Here is a 22,547-nt window from a genome sequence, read left to right on the forward strand (position 1 = left end):
GGATGGTGGTGTGGGTAAAAGCCTATTTTTAGACTCTACGATCTAAGGTGAAGTCAATGGCCTAAAGCAGGGTCCAAGCCTTTTTTGTAAAGGGCTGGATATTTAGGCTTTGTGGGCTATATGGTCTCTTCCCCAAAGACAGACAGTTCTGCTTCATAATGTGACCTATACATTCCTAAAAATCACTATGGTGTGCAAAATTGCACAACAAAAACCACAGGGCTTATGGGAAAAATGGGGCTTGAGGTACAACACCCAAAAACTTAATGAGTGACACATTTTTTAAAAAAGGAAATAAAGGACAGCTTGGTTTTTATATGTCAAATAGTTAAGAAATAGATAAAATAAACACAGCCTTTTATCTTGAAGAAGACATGAAATTTGCTTGTGGAAACATGGACGCTGACCTGGGATCTACTCATCCCTGGGCCCAACCTTATTCTCTGACCTTTCTTGGCCTCTGTATCTCTGCTTTCCTCAAAGAGGGGCTTTCTCTTGTAGTCCTTTCATCCACAGTAGAGACACGACCATCTTTGGACAACCTGCTCCTGCTTGCTGGCATTCAACCAAAGCAGCCCGTCTCATCTAAGGGGGAGGCAGCCAACATCCCCACCCCACCTCTGGTGTAGCCTGGAGAAACAAACTTGTAGCTTGGGGGGGAGGTTCCCTCCAGCTGAAGAGGGAAACGCAAAAGACCTCCACTGACTACACCAAAACACAGAGGTTCAATAAATACCTGCCTGTTTTTATGGCATCCCAGTGACTTGACAACAGCCAGAGAGAAAGTCCTTAAACCAAGTCCCAGCTGGGGAGTGGGAATGCTGGGGTGTCCACTCTCAAGTCAGGTCTCAGAACTGAGCAGAAGGTAGGCTTAGAAGCAAGGAAGGAGCCAGCGAGGCCCTCCATCCTCCTTGTCCTAGGCTGGAAGTCACACATGCCCCTGTGACCATGGCCCTGATCTGGGTCTGCCCCCATTAAGGCTCAGTCTCATCTTTAGTCATCAGCAGGGGACCTGGTGTCTTCCCACACCCCTCCAATCAGGACAGGTGACTGTTTTCTTCACTCCATGGTGATGGGAACATCTTCCACATCTCGGGGGACTGCACTCTGAAGCTCACGCCTGATTTCAGGGGACAGTTGTGGATGGGTCTGTAGCCGGAGCAGTTCCAGGAGAGCCTCTTTTTGATCTGTGGCCAAGTCTGCCTTGTAGCGCTGGACCAAAGTCAGGAGGCACTGGTGCCAGAGCACGGGCAGCTCGCGATTCTCTGTCCGGAACCCCAGGAAGTGGAAGACCAGGGCGTCCAGTACCCGGTAAGGCAGCGCGTACTTCTTATCCAGCAGCAGTCGCAGGAAGATGCTGTTGGCACCACTGTATTTCATCTCAGCAATTTTGAGCATGGCCGCGCTGGTGGGAAAGGGAGGTGGGGTGGGCTTAGTGGGGGAAATGTTAGAGGAAGGATCGATTTGTCGCTCTGCGCTTTTCCCCTCTTCTCTTCCTCCTCTCCTGGCTCTTAAACTACAGGATTCCTAAGGGAGCCATCTCAGGCCTCCTCCTCACCTACCTGATCTCATTATACTCCCTTGACTCCAATTACCATCTCTAAGTGGGTCCATCCCAAACTGTTACCTCTGGCTGAGACTGCTTGTCTCAATATCTAACTGGAATATGTCCAAGAGTCTTGACATCGTCACCCCTAACCTACTTTCTTCCTTGTGTTCCTTATTCATTTATTCGACTACTTTTGGAGCACGTACCACAAGCTAGGCACTGGGATCCTGTTCCTGTGGAGCTTACATTCTAGTAGTGACACACACCCACTGGTTTAAACAAGCCACAACCAAGGGCTAGTCTTAATTCCTTCCTGACTCTGCCCACCCCACCCCCCATCCCCAAGTCCTGGCAATTCCACTGTCTGGATATTCATTGGCCAGTCCTCCTCCCTCCACCAACAGTACCTGGAGTGCAACACAGGGATGGAGCACTTGGTGATGATGCTACCCACGATGATGGCTTCCCGGAGGGTACAAGTGCCCGACTCACACAGTGGGATCAGGATCCCTGGGGAGGATCAGAGGGCAGTACCTTTTGAGTCCAGGTGAGCGAAAGGTGTTATAGCAGGAAGCACTCCCACCCACCCCAGGGACAGTCACTAAAACTTGGCCTGAGACCATTTCCCAAGTCAGGTCTGCTACTTTTCCCTAAGGAGCCCTACCCTTTTCCTTTCTTCCCTGCCTCTGGGCTCCCACCTTTGAACCAGGCTCCAGGCTTGAACAGGGCCTTCTTGAGTGCCATGTAGAGGTGGAAGTTGAGTCGTTTGTATTCGGCAATGTCGTCTCGTACCCTGGGCAGCAGGACAAGGTTGTAGAAGCGCTGGGCCATGCGTTCCTTCAGGTTAGAGGCAAAAATCCTAGTGGGGTATAAGGAGGGAGTTCCCAAGTCACATGATTGTCTGGACTTGGCCCTTTAAATATCACTGTGGACAGCACATCCAAGAGATTTTAAAGCAAGATATGGAACCATTCTTTCAGTGAGGGATGTGTGGAAGCTGTGGGAATGGAATCCCCAGGTCGGCTTAGAGAGAGAACGGGGGGCAAAAAGATGTACCCAAACGGGGAATGCTGTCTGTTGTTGGCAGAACCAGAGTGCTTCCAAACTGATGGCTCCTCAGCTACTCAGCTTCCTCTCCCCAGCATGAGTCCTCTGTACACTGCTGTCACATGGGACCTGAGCATGCCTGGGCAGCCACAGACTTCTGAGGCTACTCTGACAGGGTTGTATCCCAGTAGCTATACCACTCCCCTAGAAATTCATCACAGGAAGTTCCCAACTGAGTCTTGGCCCTCAAAAAGGAAACAGGAAAAGCTAGGAAAATGATAATATACAGAAGCACAAAAGAGAACTCTGGCACAAAGCTCAAATGTAATGGCAAAGGTAGGGAAAGCCTGTACGTCCCCAACCCTCCCCTACAGACCCAAGGCTACCCTAACTCCCATCCACTCTACCTAGTAGCTTGGTACATGGCAGCTGCAGTCCAGGCCTCAGGTTCTGTGACATAGAGGATCTGCTCCCAGTTGGAGAGTGCAGGGATGATCTTAAATGCCTTGGGCAGTTTTCCACTGCGGTACTTAGACAACACCTAGGGATGAAGGAGTAAAATAATCATCATTAACACAAATAGCGCTTGCTATGTGCCAGGTACTTATCTGGATGCTTTTTATATATTAACTCATTTCATCCTGACAGTAACCCTATAAATAGGTACTATTATGTTTGCTTCACAGATGACCAGAGAGTTCTAGTAACTGACCAAGGTTGCCAAGTCATTAATAGGCAGAGCAGGAATCTGAATCTCTGCACTGACTCTTAAATCTGTTTTCTGCTAATAAACCTTATTTGGTATGGGATGTGGGCAAAAAAGCCTGAGGCAGGAGCCCACAGCCCTTGTGGCTCCCCTCACAGCTCTTACCTCCCGGACCCCCCTGTAGACCTCCAGGACCCGGGGATCCAGCTGGGGCATAGGGAAGCCCGACACCTCTGACATGACCGTCTCAACCTCTGTCTGCTTCTCAGTCAGCTTCTCCATGATGATGTCAGCCAGGGTGCGCCTAAGAGGCGAGGTGCCAAGGGAATGGGAGGGAGGAGAGAAGAGCTGTGGTTACTGCCTGGAAAGCTCCAGACTCCCCACGCGGTCCCTTGTGAGCACTGACAGAATGTGATCCTGCTGGGACGTGCAGCATCAGTCCCCTCTTTGCACCCATTTACTCACTACGGAATCGCTGCAGAGTGCAAAGGAACTGAAAGTCATTCAATTTAGAACAAAGCTGGGAGTTGTATGGCATTATTATGAACCCAACTCTGAAGTCGGTCTGCCCAGGTTCAAATCCTGGCTCTTCCACTCCCTGTGATCTTTGGCATGTTACTTTACCTCTCTATGCTTCAGTTTCCTCATCTTGAAGAGGGATAATAACAGTACTTACTTTATAAGGTTAATGTAAGGATTAAATAAGTTAATACATATTTGTTACTTGGAACTATCAGCACACAGCATGTCTGTAAGGAGCGCTAACTCTTTCAAACACACCCAGCAACATGCTGAGGACTCTCCAATGACAAATTCCTGGTCTGACCTTTTTAGAGTGGTCTTGTAGATGATCTTAATTATGTGTAAGATTTCAAGGAGCTGGGATCATTAGGGAGAGATTATGGCACAAACTCTCCCCCATTTGCATTTATTAAAATTAAAATCTATGGAAATAATTCTAAGACCTGTTATACTCTTCTCAGTCTCCTTAAACAGAGTATTGTATATCAAACATAACCTTTTTTTTTTTTTTTTTTTGAGGCAGAGTCTCACTCTGTTGCCCTGGCTAGAGTGAGTGTCGTGGTGTCAGCCCACCTCACAGCAACCTCAAACTCCTGGGCTCAAGCGATCCTACTGCCTCAGCCTCCCGAGTAGCTGGGACTACAGGCATGCGCCACCATGCCCGGCTAATTTTTTCTATATAGTTTTAGTTGTCCGATTAATTTCTTTCTATTTTTAGTAGAGACGGGGTCTCGCTCTTGCTCAGGCTGGTCTCGAATTCCTGAGCTCAAACAATCCGCCCGCCTCGGCCTCCCAGAGTGCTGGGATTACAGGCGTGAGCCACCGTGCCCGGCCTCAAACATAATCTTAATGAGTTAGAATTACCATCACCTTGGGCTGTGGTGTAATAACAGCATCTTCAGAGGCTGCTGCTGAAGTGTATTTAAAACTGCTCCTGTTTTCTGAGGGCCTACTCCATACTAGGCACTGAGTTTGGGACTTTCCAGATAATATGTCTTATATTCCGTGCAACACTTAGGGGAGACATGGGAACTTACTCAGTCATGGGAGTTAAGACTTAGGTTAATAACTCGCCCAGGGTATCACAGCTGTCAAGTGGGGGGAAAAGAGTCAAATTCAAGTCTTTCAAGTTCTAAAGTAAAGGTATTTTACAATACCCTGTAAAGTGCCCCCAAACTAACTGGCCTCTGGTGAGCTTATGTGGATCTAGGATTGCTTTCTGAAGATGCTGAAAATCATTTATTTTTTTAAGACTGCCAGGAGTTCCTGTTTCTAGTAGTTTGTCTCTTCTATTTACTGCAAGCTGGAAAACCATCCTGCTAAGTCCATCGGGATTATCTGTAAAGTAGGCGTTATGAGGTGCTGAGTGAGAACCCGAGAGGCTCTCTGGTGGGACCAACCCAAGTACACACTTTGTGACATCTGTTTCAGCTGTTGGGCATCAATCTGAGAGAAGGGCTCATTTCTTCATTCTGTGCTCTCAAATGAGCTGCCACAGAACTTATCAGCCTCCCTGTCTTTTTACAGTATGATTAGCAATGAGAGATGCATTAACCTCAAACAGCCTGAAGAACCAAGGATAATATGTTATTATCAGAGAGTCAGAATGAACTGGTTGAGGGCCCTTATCCTATACTCCCCTCCTCAGGGCAAAAATCCCTGGCCTCAGGAATTTCACCACAGGCAGCCTCAATGCCTGCCTATTTTGGAGTTAGCGTTTATTACAGAACGGAGTAAATTAGTGGTTCTAACTGGAGGTGATTCTCAACCCCCTGCTCCCCACCAACCCTGGGGACATCTGGCAATGTCTGGAGTCATTTTGGCTATCACAGTCAAAGGGAAAGTCACTACTAGTATCTAGATGATAGAGATGAGAGATTACCTGCTGAACATCCTATACTGCACAGGACAGCCTCCATAAAAAAGAATTATCCAGCCCCAAATGCCAATAGTGCTGAGGCCGAAAAATCCTGGATTAAATGAAGCTTAGGTATGAAAGAGATCTGTCCAAGGAAGATAAACTTACCACTAAAAAACTAAGCATACTAAGACCAAATGCAATGGGATGGATCTCCCCAGAGACATAAAAAGGGCCTTTACCTGTTTCCCCGGGTAATTGGGCAGTTCTAGAACAAATGTACATTAGAAAAGGAGGGATTTTGAGTCTGGGTCATTTCCCTATTCAGAACAGTCCTTTGAAGGTGGGCCAGTTCTGTCAAGGTGGTCCCCCAGAGCTAGCAATGCCAAGGCCCTTTCCAGAGGTAAAGAATCAAAAGCCTGCCAGGGTACTTGTTTCTCTGTAGAAACTTTCTACCAGGACCCACTATCCCAAATCCCCAGGCCAACCTGGCAGGAGGGTTCTTGTTCATGAACATCTCAATGGCACGCTCATCCTCAGGGTCCACGACCACCTCTGCATGGTGGCCCACTCCTGTCATTGTGGCAGCCTTCTCCAGGGTGGGCCACTCCTCATCCTCATCGTCTGATCCATCCTGTGGCACTCCTGGACCTAGAAAAGGGGAGATGAAATGGATGAACACAGCAAAGAGTGGGTGAGGGATTTAGTCAATTTATGATAACTTTAGCCATTGTGTAGTACAGGCCTCACACGTGCTTGTGACAGATACAGACGTGCAATGAAACAGATGAGGCACATACTATATCTTTCTGTCCCCAGAGATTTGCAATTTTGCTTGAGACACAAAATGTATACACAGGAAACAATGAGAAAGCAATGCTAATAAATAATAGTTAACGCACCATACTTAGTTATGTAGCAGAATTTTCTAAACACTGTACCTATGTTAACTGGTTAACCCTTATAACCCTAAGAAGTAGGTACTATTATTATGCCCAGTTTCAGTGGCGACGTTGAAGCACAGAAATGTTCAGTATTTGCCTGAAGCAGGTAGTCTGGGTTCAGACTGCTTTCTTCACCACTATCCTACGCACAGTAGGGCTTGATTATATGCCAAAATGAGTGCTAGATATAATATTAATATATACACTTAGAAGATGAGTGCTGAGGATGGTTAAGCTCTGGACAGGCAGTTCAGGAGCAGAAGGAGTATGTTCCAGACCTGGGTAACAACACTGGAAAAAGGGTTTAGTTGTAAGTGTCTCACAGGCAATACCAAAAAATAGTGCTAGGTGGGAAAGGTGAAGCCAGACTGGAGGGCCTTACATAAAAGGCAGGCAGAGTTCAGATTTTAATCCGCCAGTTCATTTGAATAAATGATTTTTGGAAGGTTAAAGCTGTCTAGGCATCTGGAAAGAGGTCTAATAATCCCAGTGGGCAGATAAAATGCTACATATGAGTAGGTTATTAAGAACAGAGGAAGTCCAGCCTGAGCAAGAGTGAGACCCCATCTCTACAAAAAAAAAAAATTAGCTGGACAACTAAAAATATATATATATAAAATTAGCCGGGCATGGTGGCTCATGCCTGTAATCCCAGCTACTCGGGAGGCTGAGGCAGGAGGATTGCTTGAGCCCAGGAGTCTGAGGTTGCTGTGAGCTAGGCTGACGCCACGGCACTCTAGCCCAGGCAACAAAGTAAGACTCTGTCTCCGGAAAAAAAAAAAAAAAGAACAGAGGCAGTGTGTGATAAAAGCTAAATAAGGGGGAACAGACATTTTGTCTCTACATGCCAATAACTCCCAAATCTGTACCTGGGAGTGGATTCCCTATCTTCTCGCCAGACCCTAATTCCAGGTGCCTTGTGTGCAGCCGTTTTTGGATGACTCACAGGCATGCCAAGCCTCACCTGTCATCAACTAAACTCATTCTCTTTGAAACTTCCTAGGTCTATACCACTCACGTTTGATTTAGTCAGTCTTGTACTCAAAACTCGCCAAAGCTTCCCATTGCTGTTAGGATGGCTTTTTAAAAATTTTAATTATTATTGGTACGTAATAGTTGTATATCTTTATAGGGTACATATGATGTTTTGACACAGCCATACAATGCGAATTAATCTAATCAGGGTAACGGGGGTATCCACCATCTCAGGCATTTAACATTTCTTTGTGTTAGGAAATTCCAGTTCCCCTCTTTTAGAGGATAAATGATAAGAGGTTGGCTTTAAATCCTGGGCATAGCCTCCAAGTTTTTTGTAGGCTTGGCTGTTACCTACCTCACCATCATTCATTAATCCACTCATTGAGCAAACATTGAATGCCTACTGTATGTGATGCCCTATTATGGGTGCTGGAAATATATCAGTGAACAGTAAAAACAAAAATGTCTGCCCTTATAGAGCTTACATTCTAATTGGATGAGACAAATATAAATAAGCATCACAATACTAGGTTGAAAGAAGATAAACACTATGAAAAAAATACAGCACAGATGAAAGGAGAATGGAGACAGGCAGGGGTGTTGCAATTTTAAATGGAGTGGTCAGCGTAGGCCTCTCTGAGAAGAAAGTAAGCCTACAGGTATAAGGGAACAAACAGACCATCCTAGGCAGAAGGAACAAGCAGGGCGAAGGCCCTAACTTCCCATGTTTAAGAAACAACAAAGCCTATATAGGTGGAGTGGAGAGGATAAGGGGAAAGTGGTGGAACAGATCAGACTGGCAGTGGAGGCAGATCTTATAGGGTGTTGCATGCAGACCACTGTAACCCACTAGCTGTTGAGTGTATTGTAGGGGGTATGAGATATTAATTAGGCCACTGCAATAATCTAGGTGAGAGATCATGGTAACTTGAACATCATGGTATTCCAAGGTTGTGAAAAGTGGTCTGATTCTGGATCTATTCTGAAGACTCATTAGAATTTCCTGACAGATCAGATGTGGAGTGAGACAGAAAGAGAGGAGTCCAAGATTTCTGTCTTGAGCAAATGAAAAGGTATCATGCTACTAACTGAGATGGGGAAAACAGTGGGAGGAGCAGGTTTGGTGAGAAGGTCAAGGTTTCTGCTTTGGACATGTTTGAGATGTCTATTAGACTTCAAATTGGAAATGCCAAATAGGCAGTTGAATATAAGAATCTGGGTTTCATGGACGAGATCAGGGATAGAATATAAATCTGTGAGTAGTCACCAAATAGATGGCGTTTAAACTATGAAACTTGATGACAGCACCAAAGAAAACGTATTTGAAGAGAAGAGGTCCGAGGATTCAATGATAAGAGGTTGGGGACAAAGGAAGACTCAGCCAAGGATACTGAGAAGTGAGGTAGCAGTGAATGAGAAGTGTGATGTCTTAAAAACCAAGTGAATACTACAGGCAGGAGGCCAGTATTCAATTGAGCCAAACGGTGCTTTAAGATGAAGTCTGAGAAATGGTTGCTTAATACTCCCTCCCTACTGAGAACATATCAAAAGTCTTTCAATATATCTCTCTCTTTTGCCCCTAAACTATACTGGTTTTTTCTGCTCAAACACTCCTCATTCTTTTTTGGGTCTCTGTGTAACGGTCATGCAATCTGAGAAGACTGACCCCAAGATTAATGCTATTTGTTTCCAGGAAAATGATACTCTATCATGGAATATATTACTCTAATGGTCTATTTAATTGTCTTTCCTGGGCTTGATTATAAGGTCTTGAAGTCAGACACAAGTCTGTATCTTGTTTATTTCTGTGCCCAAACCATGCAAACTCCGAGCATAGTGCAAAGCTCGTGGTAGGTAGGCATCCCGTAAGTATTCACAAAACCAATGGATAAATGCTATAACTTAGGGGAGCAAGCGATCACTTTCTGTTGGCCTGACTTTGGAGGCACCTAGAAGGAAGTGTCTAAAACTAGGAGTGGGCGTGGAAGGCTCTGGTTAGGGCTCTGTCTCCCATTCCATTAGCTTTGCAAGTGTGATATGGATCCCTTTGCTGATTCCAAGCTATTCCCCTGACGGACAGACACCTTTTAGCTGTCCACCCGATCCCTAACTGACCACTCTCTCTCCCTCGGACCCCTCGACACTCACCCAGACGCGTGGTGCGTTCCCGTGGTGCCGCGGTACTGACCCCACTCCCATGCTCGGCCTCAAGCTCCTCCTGTTGCTGCCGCGCTTGCTGCAAAATCCGTCGGCTCAGCCGCGGCCCCACATACTCTTCCTCCTCTTCTCCAGTTCCGCGACCCCGCCGCTTTTCCCGGGCCCCTGTCCGCACCGCGTCCCCAGCCAGGATCTGCTCGGCCAGGGGTGCATGTTTTTCCTGACCCCCGGCTCCTCGGGCCGCCTTGAATTTGGGCATTTTTCTCGAAAAAGTTGACGGAAAAGTTCACACGTGGGGACGGAGGAAAGGCTGGAATGCGCTTGCGCAGTGAACTCCCAGGTCCCAGGACCCCACGCAGCCATCACAGTGGCCCCTAGCGGTTGGAGGCTAGAAGTGCCACCAGCACCGCCCCACCCACTAAAAGAGCTCCCGGGTTCCGGAGCTGAACTCCCGAATAAATTCATTGTCTTTAATGTTGGTTTCTCTAAATGGTGGCAGTCTGAGCCTTGCTTTTCTAGCTTCATGGAACTAGGCCTAGGGTGCCTACCCAAAGGCGAAGATCCGGAGCTGCAAGCCTGGGGGCGGGACTCAACCGGCTGACGTCACGGAAGGCGCCACCGACGGTGTGCCCAGCCCCGCTTCCGTTCCCTGTGGGCACGTTCTCCCGGCGCTCTGGTTTTACGTATTTCCGGAGCTCCTGCTGCGACCGAAGCTTGCGTTAGGGGCGTCAGTTAATGTGGGCTGACAGAGAACCCTACATTTCTACTGTTTGATCCTGCCACCCTCTGGCCGGACGCCATGGGAGTGACTTGGTAGGATGGCAGGGATTTTGTGGGGGCGGCCTGGGGTTGCGAAGGACCCTCGGAGCTTGGAGTCGCTCCGGGAGGAGGACCAGGACCAAGTTTCGCTGTCCTCCGGGAGCTGAGCAAAATGTCCTCGGGTTGTGTGGATGTGGGGACACTGGGCGGGCCGCGGGTTCTATGGGCCTGTTTCTTCAGCGATGAGCTCCTTCCTCTTGGAGGGCAAAGGTTTTATCACACGAACCTATCAGTGGTTGTGTACCACCTCATTCCCTTTTTTTTGGTACATCTTCCTTACTGTGAGGCCATAGTGCTGCTGGGAGTGGGATCGCAGGGTCAGAAATAGGATTTCTGGACTAAGATAGCAGACAGGCCTGCAGACGGGCCTGGAGAGCGTGGGTGATAGGTAATAAGGACAGAGTATCTTATTTTCCCGATTTTCGCCTGTCCCTCCCCCAGCCGCCAAATGTTGTTAGACCAGCCTGTGTTTGGTTCTTATTTGCTCATTTTAAGATCTTGGATCTAGAGGAAAAAATAAGGCTATTGGGAATTAGGAGATTGTGGTTCCAGGCACTGTACCTGTTCAGGACCTGTTTCCTACTATGTTTAATTACATGATTGGTCTAGTTTCCATGGACTATTTAACATATTACAAGTCTCAGTTGGAAGGTGAGGTGGTGGAGAAAAATATGGGCCCAGTGCTCTTGGAGGTGTTAGTTCCAAGGTGCTAGGTCTCTGGACTTTTTTTTTTTTTTTTTTGTAATCTCGGTAGATGTAAGCATCTTTCCCATAAGAGAAGAAGGCCAGGATATCTGAAGTCACTGGCTATATGCTTCTCATATATTAATAAAAGCATGTGTGGGGGAAATACTTTTCCTCCTGGGTAGCCCAAGCTCTTGCAGGTTTCTCAGCGATTGCACTCTCTCTCAGTTGACATCTTGCTCCTCTTCTGAGTCCTCTAGTGTAAGAGGGATATGTGATGGATGGAAGTGGAAAGGTTGCAGCACAGAGGCTTGGAACCCTGGGAGTCTTTGCTATTTCGATAGAGAAGGCAGCCCAAGTGAAAGGGCTCTCTGTTGACATTCTTACGAACTTTCAGAATCCTGGGATTTCTCTCCCTTGTAACATCAGTTTATTGATTCTCTTATATTTCAAAGTAAGTCCCATCATCAGCATTACTTATCAGTGCTTTTCCTGATAAAATAGTAACAACTTTTCAATTTTTATTATTATTATTATTATTTTTGAAACAGTTTTGCTCAGTCGCCCGGCTAGAGTGCAGTAGTGTCATTATCGCTCACTGCAACCTCCAACTCCTGGACGCAAGCAATCCTCCTGTGTCAGCCTCCCTGGTAGCTGGGACTACAGGCATGTGCCACCATGCCTGGCTAATTTTTTCTGTTTTTAGTAGAGACGGGGTCTCACTCTTGCTCAGGCTGGTCTTGAACTCCTGAGCTTGAGCAGTCCTTCTGTCTTGGCCTCCCAGAGTACTAGCGTTACAGGTGTGAGCTGCCTCGCCAGCCAGTAGTTACAATTTTTAGCATCATTGGGACCCTGCCTTAATAGATTCATTTAGTTGATCATAAAATAATGCACTGTCACCCAAAATTCAGTCATTTATGACTGTCTTCATGATTCTTATATAAGCTAAGTGCCACCTGTACTATTGTTTATTAATTTTTAAAGAAAAAATTTATCTCTTTTTCTTAGAAATGCTGTAACAAACAACTGCATCCCTTGAGAGACAGTCTAGAATAGTGGTTAAGAACATGGACGTGGAGCAAAGTTAATGGGCTTTGAATCTTAGCCACACCACCCATGACCTAGTGCAAGTTATTTAACCTGTCTGCACTGTATTTCAGTGTCCTCATTTGTAACAAGTTGATAAATAACAGTTCCTCTCATAGGGCTGTTCTGAGGATTCGAAGAGTTATTAATAATTCATCTAAAGGCCTCAGGACACTGGCACATAGTCGGTGCTTGACAATTGTTACCTACCACTCTAAAGACGAAGCCAGTTTCACTCACCATACAAGGAAACCTTGGGAATAACGTTTTTGTTCCATGGTTTTGATTAAATTCTTTAAATACTATTGCCTCTCACTTCCAAAGATTATAAATTTGAGGACTGCTTTCTCTTTGTTCCTAGGGCTTTTTTTTTGAGACAGAGTCTCACTGTGTGGCCCGGGCTAGAGTGCCGTGGCGTCATCCTAGCTCACAGCAAACTCAAACTCCTGGGCTCAAGCGATCCTCCTGCCTCAGCCTCCCGAGTAGCTGGGACTACAGGCATGCGCCACCATGCCCGGCTAATTTTTTCTATATATTTTTAGTTGTCCAAATAATTTCTTTCTAATTTTAGTAGAGACGGGGTCTCGCTCTTGCTCAGGCTGGTTTCGAACTCCTGAGCTCAAACAATCCGCCCGCCTCGGCCTCCCAGAGTGCTAGGATTACAGACGTGAGCCACCGCGCCCGGCCTGTTCCTAGGGCTTTTGAATAGAACTTTCTGCAATGATGGAAATGTTCTATATCAGCATTGTTCAATACACTTGCCTCCAGCCATATGTGGCTTCAGGGTACTGTACTGGACAGCTCAAGATCAAAGAGTTGGTAAAAACATACTAACCCCAAACTGAGTTTTTTCTTCCTGATGTAGTCAGACCTGAAAGAATTGCAAAAGGAATCCCTTTCTCATTATATGACACAGAATTGTCGAATGCTGAGTTTATGTGCCATTTTACATGAACATTGGCATACCTGCCATGCTTGGGAAGTTTATTGCCCTGGTACGAGAGTCCTGAGACCTGTGCTCTAGTTTTAGAGAAGCTCTCAGAGACTGTGGGCCTCTATTTCCTCGTCTTTAAAATGGAGTTGGGGGAGGGAGAGGTCAGAACAAGTGTAACTTCTCTAAGATAACTTCCGCCCTGATGAGCTGTGATTCTGTGAGTGAGTGGCTCAGTGAGTGCACGTGTCTCTGGATACTGATAATTTGGTGCTCTCATTTCCAGTGTGTCTCAGATGCCTGTGGCTGAGGGCAAGAGTGTCCAGCAAACCGTGGAGCTCCTCACTCGGAAATTGGAGATACTTGGGGCAGAGAAGCAAGGAACATTTTGTGTGGACTGTGAGACTTACCATACAGCTGCATCTACCCTTGGCAGCCAAGGTCAGTCAGATGGGTCTGAGGATGTCTGGAACTTGGTATGGAGTTCATGTTCATTGAAGTCGTTCTGCTTTTCTGCTAAAGGTGATATTCTTGAACAGGTGGCAAGATGTGTTCCGGAATTCATTATTTCTTGGTCCTTCATCTCTTAGGATGGGGCTTTTTAAAGCTTTATTGAAGTGTAGTCGATATACAAACAGTTATGTACACTTAATGTATACATTTTAATGAGTTTGGGCATATGCATACACCTGTGATACCATCACCACAATCAAGATACTGAACATAACCATCACCTCCAGAAATTCTCTTATATTCTTCTGTGTGTTTTTTGTTTTGTGTCATTTGGACTTTTAAAGCAGTGTTTCTCAGAGGGTTGGTTGCTGACTAACCGCATCAAAATTACCTGGGTTACTTGTTAAAGTTGGAGATTCCTGATCCTGCTTACAGATTGACTGCTGTTGTAGACCTCATGGTCTACATTTTAACAGGCTCCCCAGATGATCCTTATGCAATTTGAAGTTTGAGAAAGGCTTGTTTTAGGCCCAGAAGTCTTTGTATGTGATTCTTTTAGAGCTTTAGAATTTCTAGAACTTTCTGTGTAAAGGCTTCCTATTTCCCATACCTAACCAGTGGCCTTGGCCTCCTCATTACCGTAACTTTGATCAGTGAATCAAGTTTTCAATGTATTGAGTGGTGAGATGGGGTGTGTCTGGTGGTGGTGGTAGGAAGGGAAAGAGGGTCTTTGGATATGAATTAGGGAACCTGGTTCTCTTAGTCTCGGAAGGTCTCTGCAGTAACTTGACCTTGGGCAGTTCCATTGCACAGTAGTTCTGATCATGGAGTAAGACTCCTGAGCCCTGGCTCTGCCACATACTAACTGTGTAACTGTAGGTAAGTCCCACAACCTATCTGTGACTGTTTCCATGTCAGTTATGTGCCAGTTTCCCTTAGATCCATTTCCAGCACTTCCCCTGCAAACTGTATTTTCCAGGCCCTCTTCTAGTTACCTTTGGTCAGTGAGAGACAGTGGGGAAGATTAGAAGATGGGAGAAAGGGAGACAGTATTCCTCTCCCTCTGCTATGTATGGTCTCTGTAGCCATGGCTGTGTGTCCTTGGTTCTAGGTCCCGGGCAGCCCTTGTTCCTGGCTCTGATAACAGCACATCTTCTCTTTTTCCCCTCAGCCCTAGGGATGGTAGTGACTTCTTGTGTTGCTAATCTTTGGCTTGTCTCATCATCCTGTTTGGTTTTTCTCTTCTTCCAACCCCTATATTTGTTCCTGTATTAAATTTCTTATGCTGAAACTATCTGGCATGGGCTCTGTTTCTGGACTCTTCCCAGTACAGTTCTCTGATCTATAAAATGCAGATATTCATAGTACTTACCTCCTAACGTTGTGCTAATTAAATAAGTTTGTGTGTTTTTTGTGTGTGTGGTTTTTTTTTTCAGACTATTACACATGTACAAATGTTTAGATTACATATATTGTCTTTGCCTCTTGTGAGTCAGAGCTACAAGCGTGTTCATCCCCCCCGCCTTTTTTTTTTGAGACAGGGTCTCACTTTATCACCCAGACTGGAGTGCAGTAGTGTGATCACTGCATCCTCCAACTCCTGGGCTCAAGTAGTGCTCCTAGCTTAGCGTCTTGAGTAGCGAGGACTACAGGTGCATACCACCACACCTGGCTAATTATTTTTATTTGTTATAGAGATGGGGGTCTCACTGTGTTGCCGAGGCTGGTCTTGAACCCCTAGCCTCAAGCAATTCTCCCTCCTCAGCCTTCCAAAGTGCTGGGATTATAGGTGTGAGCCATGGTGCCTGGTCTAATTAAATATTTTAATACATGCAAAGCATTTAGAACCAAGATTATCATGTAATATTTAATAAATGGTAGCTAGGAGCTATACTGAGTTCTTTTATCATCATTGATAAATTGCAGTGTTAGCATTTGTTTTGCCTTCAATAAATAGGAAGGCAGAAAGATACTGGTTATGAAGGCATTTGGAAAATAAAACATTTGTACATAGATATAAGATGGCGTACTACTTCTAGTGAAACTACCTTGCGTGGGTTGATTAGGCCCTTACTTTCAAGAAGCTACAGTGTAGTTGGGGAGACAGAACATATCCGTGGCAGGCTGTGGGGTAGAGTGTAAAGAGCAATAAACTTGGGGTCAGCAGGCCTGGATTGGAGTTTCAGTTCTGCTGTTCACTGGCTCTGTGCCTAAAGGCCAGTGGTTCTCACACTTGACCAGCATTAGCATCATCTGGAAGGCCTGGTAATCACAGATTACTGGGCCCCACCCAGGAGTTTCTGACTCAGTGATTTGGGGAGTGAGGGAGGGTAGATGACGATTTGCATTTCTAACAAGTTCCCAGGTGGTGTTGATGCTGCTGCTGCTCTGGGACCCAATTAGCTTCGCTTTCCTCTTCAGTAGAAGGGGGACAGTAACATTGGTTCTGCTTACTTCACAAGGTTGTACAGATATGAAAGGACTTTGTTGTGATAAAAAATATCATTGTCTATAACAACTGAAGTGCCTTCTTCATTTAACAAAAAATACCTTGGTTGACTTTTAAAATGTTTCCAAGGCAGTAACACTTGCAGACTCAACTCATATAGTGTGAATTAAGTATGTAATTACAGTGAGTAGACATGAGAGCAGAATGATGAGATCAGCTTTAGATGGCTTTTTTTTTTTTTGTGGGTCGAAATGTTTTGAACTGGATTAAAAAGGGGATGAAAGGTGTGAATTGGCAGCAAGTAGTCAGAAGGGATGTGGTTTGGAAGCTCTGTATGCAGAGCCTGCCATGTTCATGAAGTGGCAGCAGAGTGGAGGCCTGTTTAGGGAAGTCACAGTGCCCCCTGCTGCCCCACCCCTGCCTCTTTTTCATTGCTACACTCTGATCCATGCTTAGAATGTCTTCTTTCCCTCTCTGTGTGGCTGAATACTACCCTCGCTTCATATCCTAGTTCAAGTCCTGCTTTTTCCATGAAAGTTTTTCCTGCTGACTCTTGCCCATTTTGATGTCTTCCTATCCTGAACTCTTTCCTTCCTTCCAAAAGAATTATCTTTCCTAGATAATCACTTTTATTTTGTGGTCTTTTGATCTTCTTTTTAAAAGTTTTTAGTTTCTTGAACTCAGGGGCTAAGTTCTCTACTAGTGTATCTCTTAAGCCCTAAGCACAGTGCTGGCGTTGGTTTAAGTACGTAATAAATATTTCAGATTGTGGTAGTCTATCCATTAACTCTTGTAGTGTCTAAAAGAGGAATCTTTTCTTTTCTTTTTTTTTTTTTTTTTTTGAGACAGAGTCTTGCTCTGTTGCCCTGGGTAGAGTGCACTTCATTGTAGCTCACTGCAACCTCAAACTCCTGGGCTCAAACAATCCTAAAAGAGGAATCTTGCTTTCTCTTTTTGCCGCCTTGTGTTTTCTACTTAACCAGATATGTATAGCTTTCTCTCCTTCTTGCAGAAAGCCTATAGAAATCAATGGGAAAACTCATTTCTCAGAGACTAGAAGGGATAAGCTGGGCCTCGAAACTGTATCTTCTGGTTCCAGATCCTGAGTTCTCTCTGCTATAATGTGCTACTTGCTTCCCAAGTTGGCTAGACTTCTTAAAATTCTCCAAGCGTTCCCCATTGCCTTCAGGATGAAGTCTAAACTTCCTCAGGTGTGGTAGACAAGACTTATAACAACTTGGCTTTGGCCTGCCTTTTCAGTTTGATGCTCAGATACTCCCCTTGGCTGCTTCTTGGGACCATTTACTAGGTGTCAGAGAGGGAAGAGGTCAACGTAGGTAGAGATGAAGAAACAAGCACCTATTTTATTTGACATGCCCGAATGCTGTTACTTCTATTTTACGTGTTATGTAATATATGGTAATATACAAAAGATTATATGTGAAGTCCATATAGAGTTACTAATCATCATAATTAAGCATCCATCTCTGAGCCCACCATTCAACTGAAGAATTAAACCATTCTCAACACTAGCAAAGTTCCGTGTGTGCCCCTCTCCTTTTCCTGTAGAGCAGGGTGGATTCTACCACATGCTGCGTTGCCTGTTGCTCCTCGCCCTACCTCTTTGGAAAAGGCTGTCAGTGAGAAGATTTCCCTCACCTTCCACCAAGATTGCCCCCCTCTGGCCTTGTTCTGTACATTGACTCTATTCTGGGGTTTGCTGGTGAAAGTCTTGATGACAAGTAGGATCTCTCTTCGTTGCAGGTCAGGCCGGGAAGCTGATGTATGTGATGCACAACTCAGAGTACCCACTGAGCTGTTTTGCCCTCTTCGAAAATGGCCCTTGCCTTATTGCCGACACCAACTTCGATGTGCTCATGGTGAAGCTCAAGGGCTTTTTCCAGAGTGCTAAGGCCAGCAAGATTGAGACTCGGGGCACCCGTTACCAGTATTGTGACTTCCTGGTGAAGGTGGGCACGGTCACAATGGGGCCCAGTGCCCGGGGCATCTCTGTGGAGGTAAGACCTTGGTGAAATAGGAGCAGAATGTGCCAAGAGGGCTGCTGAGCAGAGGGCCTGAAGGTTTTTCAGTCCTTCTCAATTCTACCAGATATTTATGTCAGTCTCATCCCTGATTCCAGAGCATCTGTGCTTTCTCTCTGTGAATCTTTGCCCTTCCTTTAATCATTCAGAGAATCTCTAGCCTAGGATGGGAAGTGGGAAGTGGGAAGCTGGGTTTACAGCAAGTAGAAAGCTTTAGGAAGGCTGGCTTGCTGGAGAAGGGAAGGATAGTTAAGGAAGGTAGTGGCTTATGATGTGGAGGGACCAGTTACCCATCACAAGAAGGACTGGAGCAGAGCAGGACAACTTTTGCAGCAACTTTTGGAAGTTGAGCGCTAAGTCATATGTGTCCATGCACCTCTCCTTAGTATGCTTTAAGATAGGTCCCAAACGTTGTGGTGCAAAAATGTGCCTTTCCTTTTGATATGCTGTCTGCTTTCATTTTGGAAAGGGGTGTGTGTGAGATGACTTCATTTTGTGAGCCCTAAATATATATGTTGAAAATGGTGCTGCATGTGGTGGCTCATGCATGTAATCCCAGCTACTCCAGAGGCTGAGGTGGAAGAATCCCTTGAGTCCAGGAGTTTCAGGCTACAATGAACTGTGATTGCGCCACTGCATTCCAGCCTGGGCTACAGAGCAAGACCTCATCTCTAAAAAAAATAAAATAGAAGTCAATGAAAAAAAAAAAGAAAATGGCAAAGAGGGAGTATGGCAGTAACTAGCTTTGGAACCAGCTAAAGTCTACAGTGTATAATGTGCCCAGTGCTGAGATAAAAATACAAGTAAGCTTACAGGGCCTGCCTTTTGAAAATTTGTGATTTAGTAAGAGAACAAGGCACACAACTATTTATGAAATTAATCTACGAAATGCCATAAAAGAGGCAATTTGTGGCTGGGCACAGTGGCTCATGCCTATAATCCCAGTGCTTTGGGAGGCTGAGCGGGGAGGATCTCTTGAGGCCAGGAATTCAAGACCAGCCTGGGCAACATAGCAAGACTTCATCTCTAAAAAAAATTTTAAAAATTAGCTGGGCATGGTGGCTCATGCCTGAAGTCCCAGCTACTTGGGAGGCTGAAGTAGGAGGATCGCTTGAGCCCAGGAGTTGAATGTTACTGTGAGCTGTGATCAGGCCTGGGTACAGATCACTGCACTGGTTGACAGAGATACTGTCTCTTAAAAGGTTGGGGGGAGGCAGTTTCAGGCCAGCCACTTTGGTTGCGATGCTTCCTGGAGGATCAACATTTAAGTGGGGACTTACAACGTAGAGACATGGGGATAAATAAGTCTAGGAAGCATCCAAGGTAGAGACAAGGGCTCAGGCAGTAGTTTCTGCTCAGCAACCTCCAAGATTTCCTAACCCTTTTCAGCTTGTCGTATACCTTACACTTGCTGGGACCCACTGGGGACCCACTGTTAATTCTGCACATTTCCAACCTTGTAGTACAAACACACACCAGCCATTTCTTTACTTATTTCTCCTTATGGTTACCAGTAATTTCCTCCTACCATCTCTCCAGTGAAAAATTAGGAGAGAGGAATGAGAAAACCTAAGATGTATATTTTTGGGCCCTGTCACACTGGGGCAAATTCTTAGTGCAATTCTTAGGGTCAGAGCCCAGGCTGGGTCTACCTTGGGAGTAATGATTGGTCTTGAAGAGACTCATTTGTCTCCTCTGCCCTCTACTTAACCACCCTCACTTCCGCCACACACACATTTTCTTTCTCTCTCTGTTGTCTCTCTCAGAATTTCCTGAGCTCTCCTTGAATTTTCACCCACCATAGCAGGGGATTACACAGTCCTAAGATAATAAAAAAGGGCCCAGATCTGCCTCTGGGTCGTATAGGGAGGGCTGTGGGTTGGCACACTCCAGGATGAGAATGTCAGAGATGGATGCCTAATGAGTATGATGCTGGGTGTGCTGAGTCCCTGGTGTTTGGGTTGAATATTTTCTGTGGACCAGCACTATGCTAGAAGATGTGTGTCTCTGGCTTAGCGTAGGGGAAGACGGGAACTGGGGGCAGGAGGTACAAGAGAAGTGAACGTTGTCCTTGCCCTCCCTCACCCTCATTCTCTGTTCTTTTGGTCGCCAGGTGGAGTATGGCCCCTGTGTGGTAGCTAGTGACTGCTGGAGCCTGCTGCTCGAGTTCCTACAGAGTTTTCTAGGCAGCCACACGCCAGGGGCTCCTGCAGTGTTTGGGAACAGACATGACGCGGTCTACGGCCCAGCAGATACCATGGTCCAGTACATGGAACTCTTCAACAAGATCCGCAAGCAGCAGCAGGTGCCAGTGGCTGGGATTCGTTAGTGACTGGCAGCTGCCAACTAAGCTCTGTCACCAGGGATACTCCACAGGAGGAGCAGGTGCTGTATTCTTGGGTCCCTGGACCCCAGACACTCAGTGTAGAAGTGGAGACTGCTCTCCCTCTCCAGTTCCCAGCCGTGGGTTTTGTTTTGGGGCTCTGGACTTCCCTCCCCTGACCCTCACACACAGCCCACCAACAGCTGTTTTGCCCCATGCCTTACTGGATTTGGCCTGTTCTCAAGAATGCTAATTATGAAGAATGGAGAAGTTTGGACCTTTCCTGCTTTAGGGGAAAAGGTAGGACAGGGGCGTCCCTGCCTAGTGCTGGTGGGGAAAACAATCTGTATCCCCAAATATTGAGGGTTTGGCTTAGGCCCACAGTGAACATGCTGCATTTGTGTTTGGGCTGTGCTGTAATGAAAGCCTCTCCCTCCACTGAAAGGGTGTGACTGGGCCTCTATCCTGGAGATGGAGTGAAAGACTTGTTTGATTATCATTTTCTGACCTGTTTGTTGAAGCAATTTGTGAATTGACTTTCTTGGGTTATTGCCTGAGTCCTTTGAACTCTTGTTCTGACATCTTTCCCTTCTGTTGTGAATGCTGTTAAGTTGTAAGCTAAACTACTGTAACAGAGAACCAAAAGTACAGTGGCTCTTACTAGATAGAAGCTGATTTTTCTTTCATCTAATAGTACAGAGGTAATCAGATGGTCTAGGGCAGATTTAACTCTACAAGGTCATTAGAAATTTGCTTTCCTTCTGTCTTGTTGTTCAGCACCCCGCACTCCCCCGGCCCCTGGCTCCCTGTTGTCCTTACCCACAAGGTCAAAGTAGACTCATCAGCTCCATGTCTGCATTCCAGTGGGGGAGAGGAGGGGGCGGGGAGGGAGAGACTGAGAGACGGAGAGAACAGTTTCTTTTTTAAAGAATATAACCTGGTGTTGCTTTGAATCACTGTGGCCACATTTTGCTGATAGAGATGCTGGGAGATAGAGCCTCTTACCTGGGCAGTCATACGCCCAGTTAAAACTCAGAGGGTTCTATGACTAAAAGATTTGGAGAATACAGATGCTGGGGTCCAGTTAGTAGCTTCTGCTACATGGAGCTAAATGAACATGCCCAGTGATGCTATTGGCTGTTATTTTGCAGTTCATACCCGCTGTAACTAAGGCATTTGTTTATGAGTTGGCTTGGGATAAGGGCTGATGCCAGAGTTACTTTGAACTCAGCTGGATTAGTCACACTAGGAAGTGAATTCCTTGTCTAAGTCTCAGCATTGAGGCCTCTTCAGTTCTCATGCACCCAGAGCTTAGAGTTAGAACAGTTGATCCTGGTACTTGCACCCCGCTTCATGGTTTCCTGAGCTCTTTTCCTTGTTTCATTTGAGCCTCCAAGCTGCTATTTGACCACATTGCCTGCCTACCCCACTCCTGCTGCAGAAATATTCAACCAGGCTAACCTTGAGATACACAGAGATGGTCTTAGGGATATTGTTAACATATGTATTACAGTGTCATCAAAGATACTGTCACTTATTGAAGGCATCTAAAGAGAAATTTTCAGATCTAAGTGCTCAGATCTAAAGCCTCTGCAACAAGAGTCAGGTACTGGTCCTGTTTCCCTTCTAGCTTTGGCTGCAGGAAGCTCAATTCAACTTTGTAACTATAGGACCTGTCATCTGCATTTTTTGTTCTAACTTCCCCATTTTTGTTGTTCTTTATTTTGTTTTCACTTTTTTATATTATGGTATGTTTTAGGTATCATTTACAATAAAATGCACAGATCTTGTGTTTTTGGCCTTCTGATTTACATTTGCTGTTGTCCAGATTTATCTGTTTGTACTTTTGTGTAGGCTGCCTCAAATCTTTTATGGAAAGAGACAACATATAGGTAGGATTTCGAACATAATATGTTCCTGAAAATATACAGAAGTTGAGTGTGGTAAATATGGACTCTCTAGACCAGGAGTGGGGAACCTGTGGCCTTCTAGGTCCTTA

The 22,547-nt window shown here is 45.7% G+C and overlaps 2 protein-coding genes across 2 annotated transcripts; one reads left to right on the forward strand and one right to left on the reverse strand.

Annotated features, from left to right (window-relative positions):
* Positions 1-724: 724 nt before the first annotated feature.
* On the reverse strand, positions 725-10,352 carry BYSL (bystin-like). Its single transcript, XM_012640880.1, has 7 exons — positions 9,753-10,352; positions 6,171-6,333; positions 3,468-3,606; positions 3,004-3,137; positions 2,248-2,408; positions 1,957-2,059; positions 725-1,405 (listed from the first exon to the last, which is right to left on the reverse strand). The coding sequence occupies exons 1-7, from the start codon at positions 10,018-10,020 to the stop codon at positions 1,060-1,062; spliced, it is 1,314 nt and encodes a 437-aa protein (XP_012496334.1). The 5' UTR covers positions 10,021-10,352; the 3' UTR covers positions 725-1,059.
* Positions 10,353-10,438: 86 nt separating this feature from the next.
* On the forward strand, positions 10,439-21,451 carry MED20 (mediator complex subunit 20). Its single transcript, XM_012640881.1, has 4 exons — positions 10,439-10,574; positions 13,568-13,722; positions 17,948-18,201; positions 20,339-21,451. The coding sequence occupies exons 1-4, from the start codon at positions 10,561-10,563 to the stop codon at positions 20,552-20,554; spliced, it is 639 nt and encodes a 212-aa protein (XP_012496335.1). The 5' UTR covers positions 10,439-10,560; the 3' UTR covers positions 20,555-21,451.
* Positions 21,452-22,547: the final 1,096 nt, after the last annotated feature.

This window comes from Propithecus coquereli, unplaced genomic scaffold, assembly GCF_000956105.1.
Source record: "Propithecus coquereli isolate 6110/MARCELLA unplaced genomic scaffold, Pcoq_1.0 Scaffold158, whole genome shotgun sequence".
NCBI lineage: Eukaryota > Metazoa > Chordata > Mammalia > Primates > Indriidae > Propithecus > Propithecus coquereli.

Excerpts from the sequence above, each read along its gene's own strand:
- BYSL (XM_012640880.1), bottom strand. The coding sequence starts at position 10,020 with ATGCCCAAATTCAAGGCGGCCCGAGGAGCCGGGGGTCAGGAAAAACAT. Across the intron at positions 6,334-9,752 it reads GGAACGCACCACGCGTCTGG|GTCCAGGAGTGCCACAGGAT; the intron begins GTGAGTGTCGAG and ends CCCCTTTTCTAG. Across the intron at positions 2,409-3,003 it reads GCCATGTACCAAGCTACTAG|GATTTTTGCCTCTAACCTGA; the intron begins GTAGAGTGGATG and ends ATACCCCACTAG.
- MED20 (XM_012640881.1), top strand. Across the intron at positions 13,723-17,947 it reads ATCTACCCTTGGCAGCCAAG|GTCAGGCCGGGAAGCTGATG; the intron begins GTCAGTCAGATG and ends TCTTCGTTGCAG. Across the intron at positions 18,202-20,338 it reads CCCGGGGCATCTCTGTGGAG|GTGGAGTATGGCCCCTGTGT; the intron begins GTAAGACCTTGG and ends TTTGGTCGCCAG.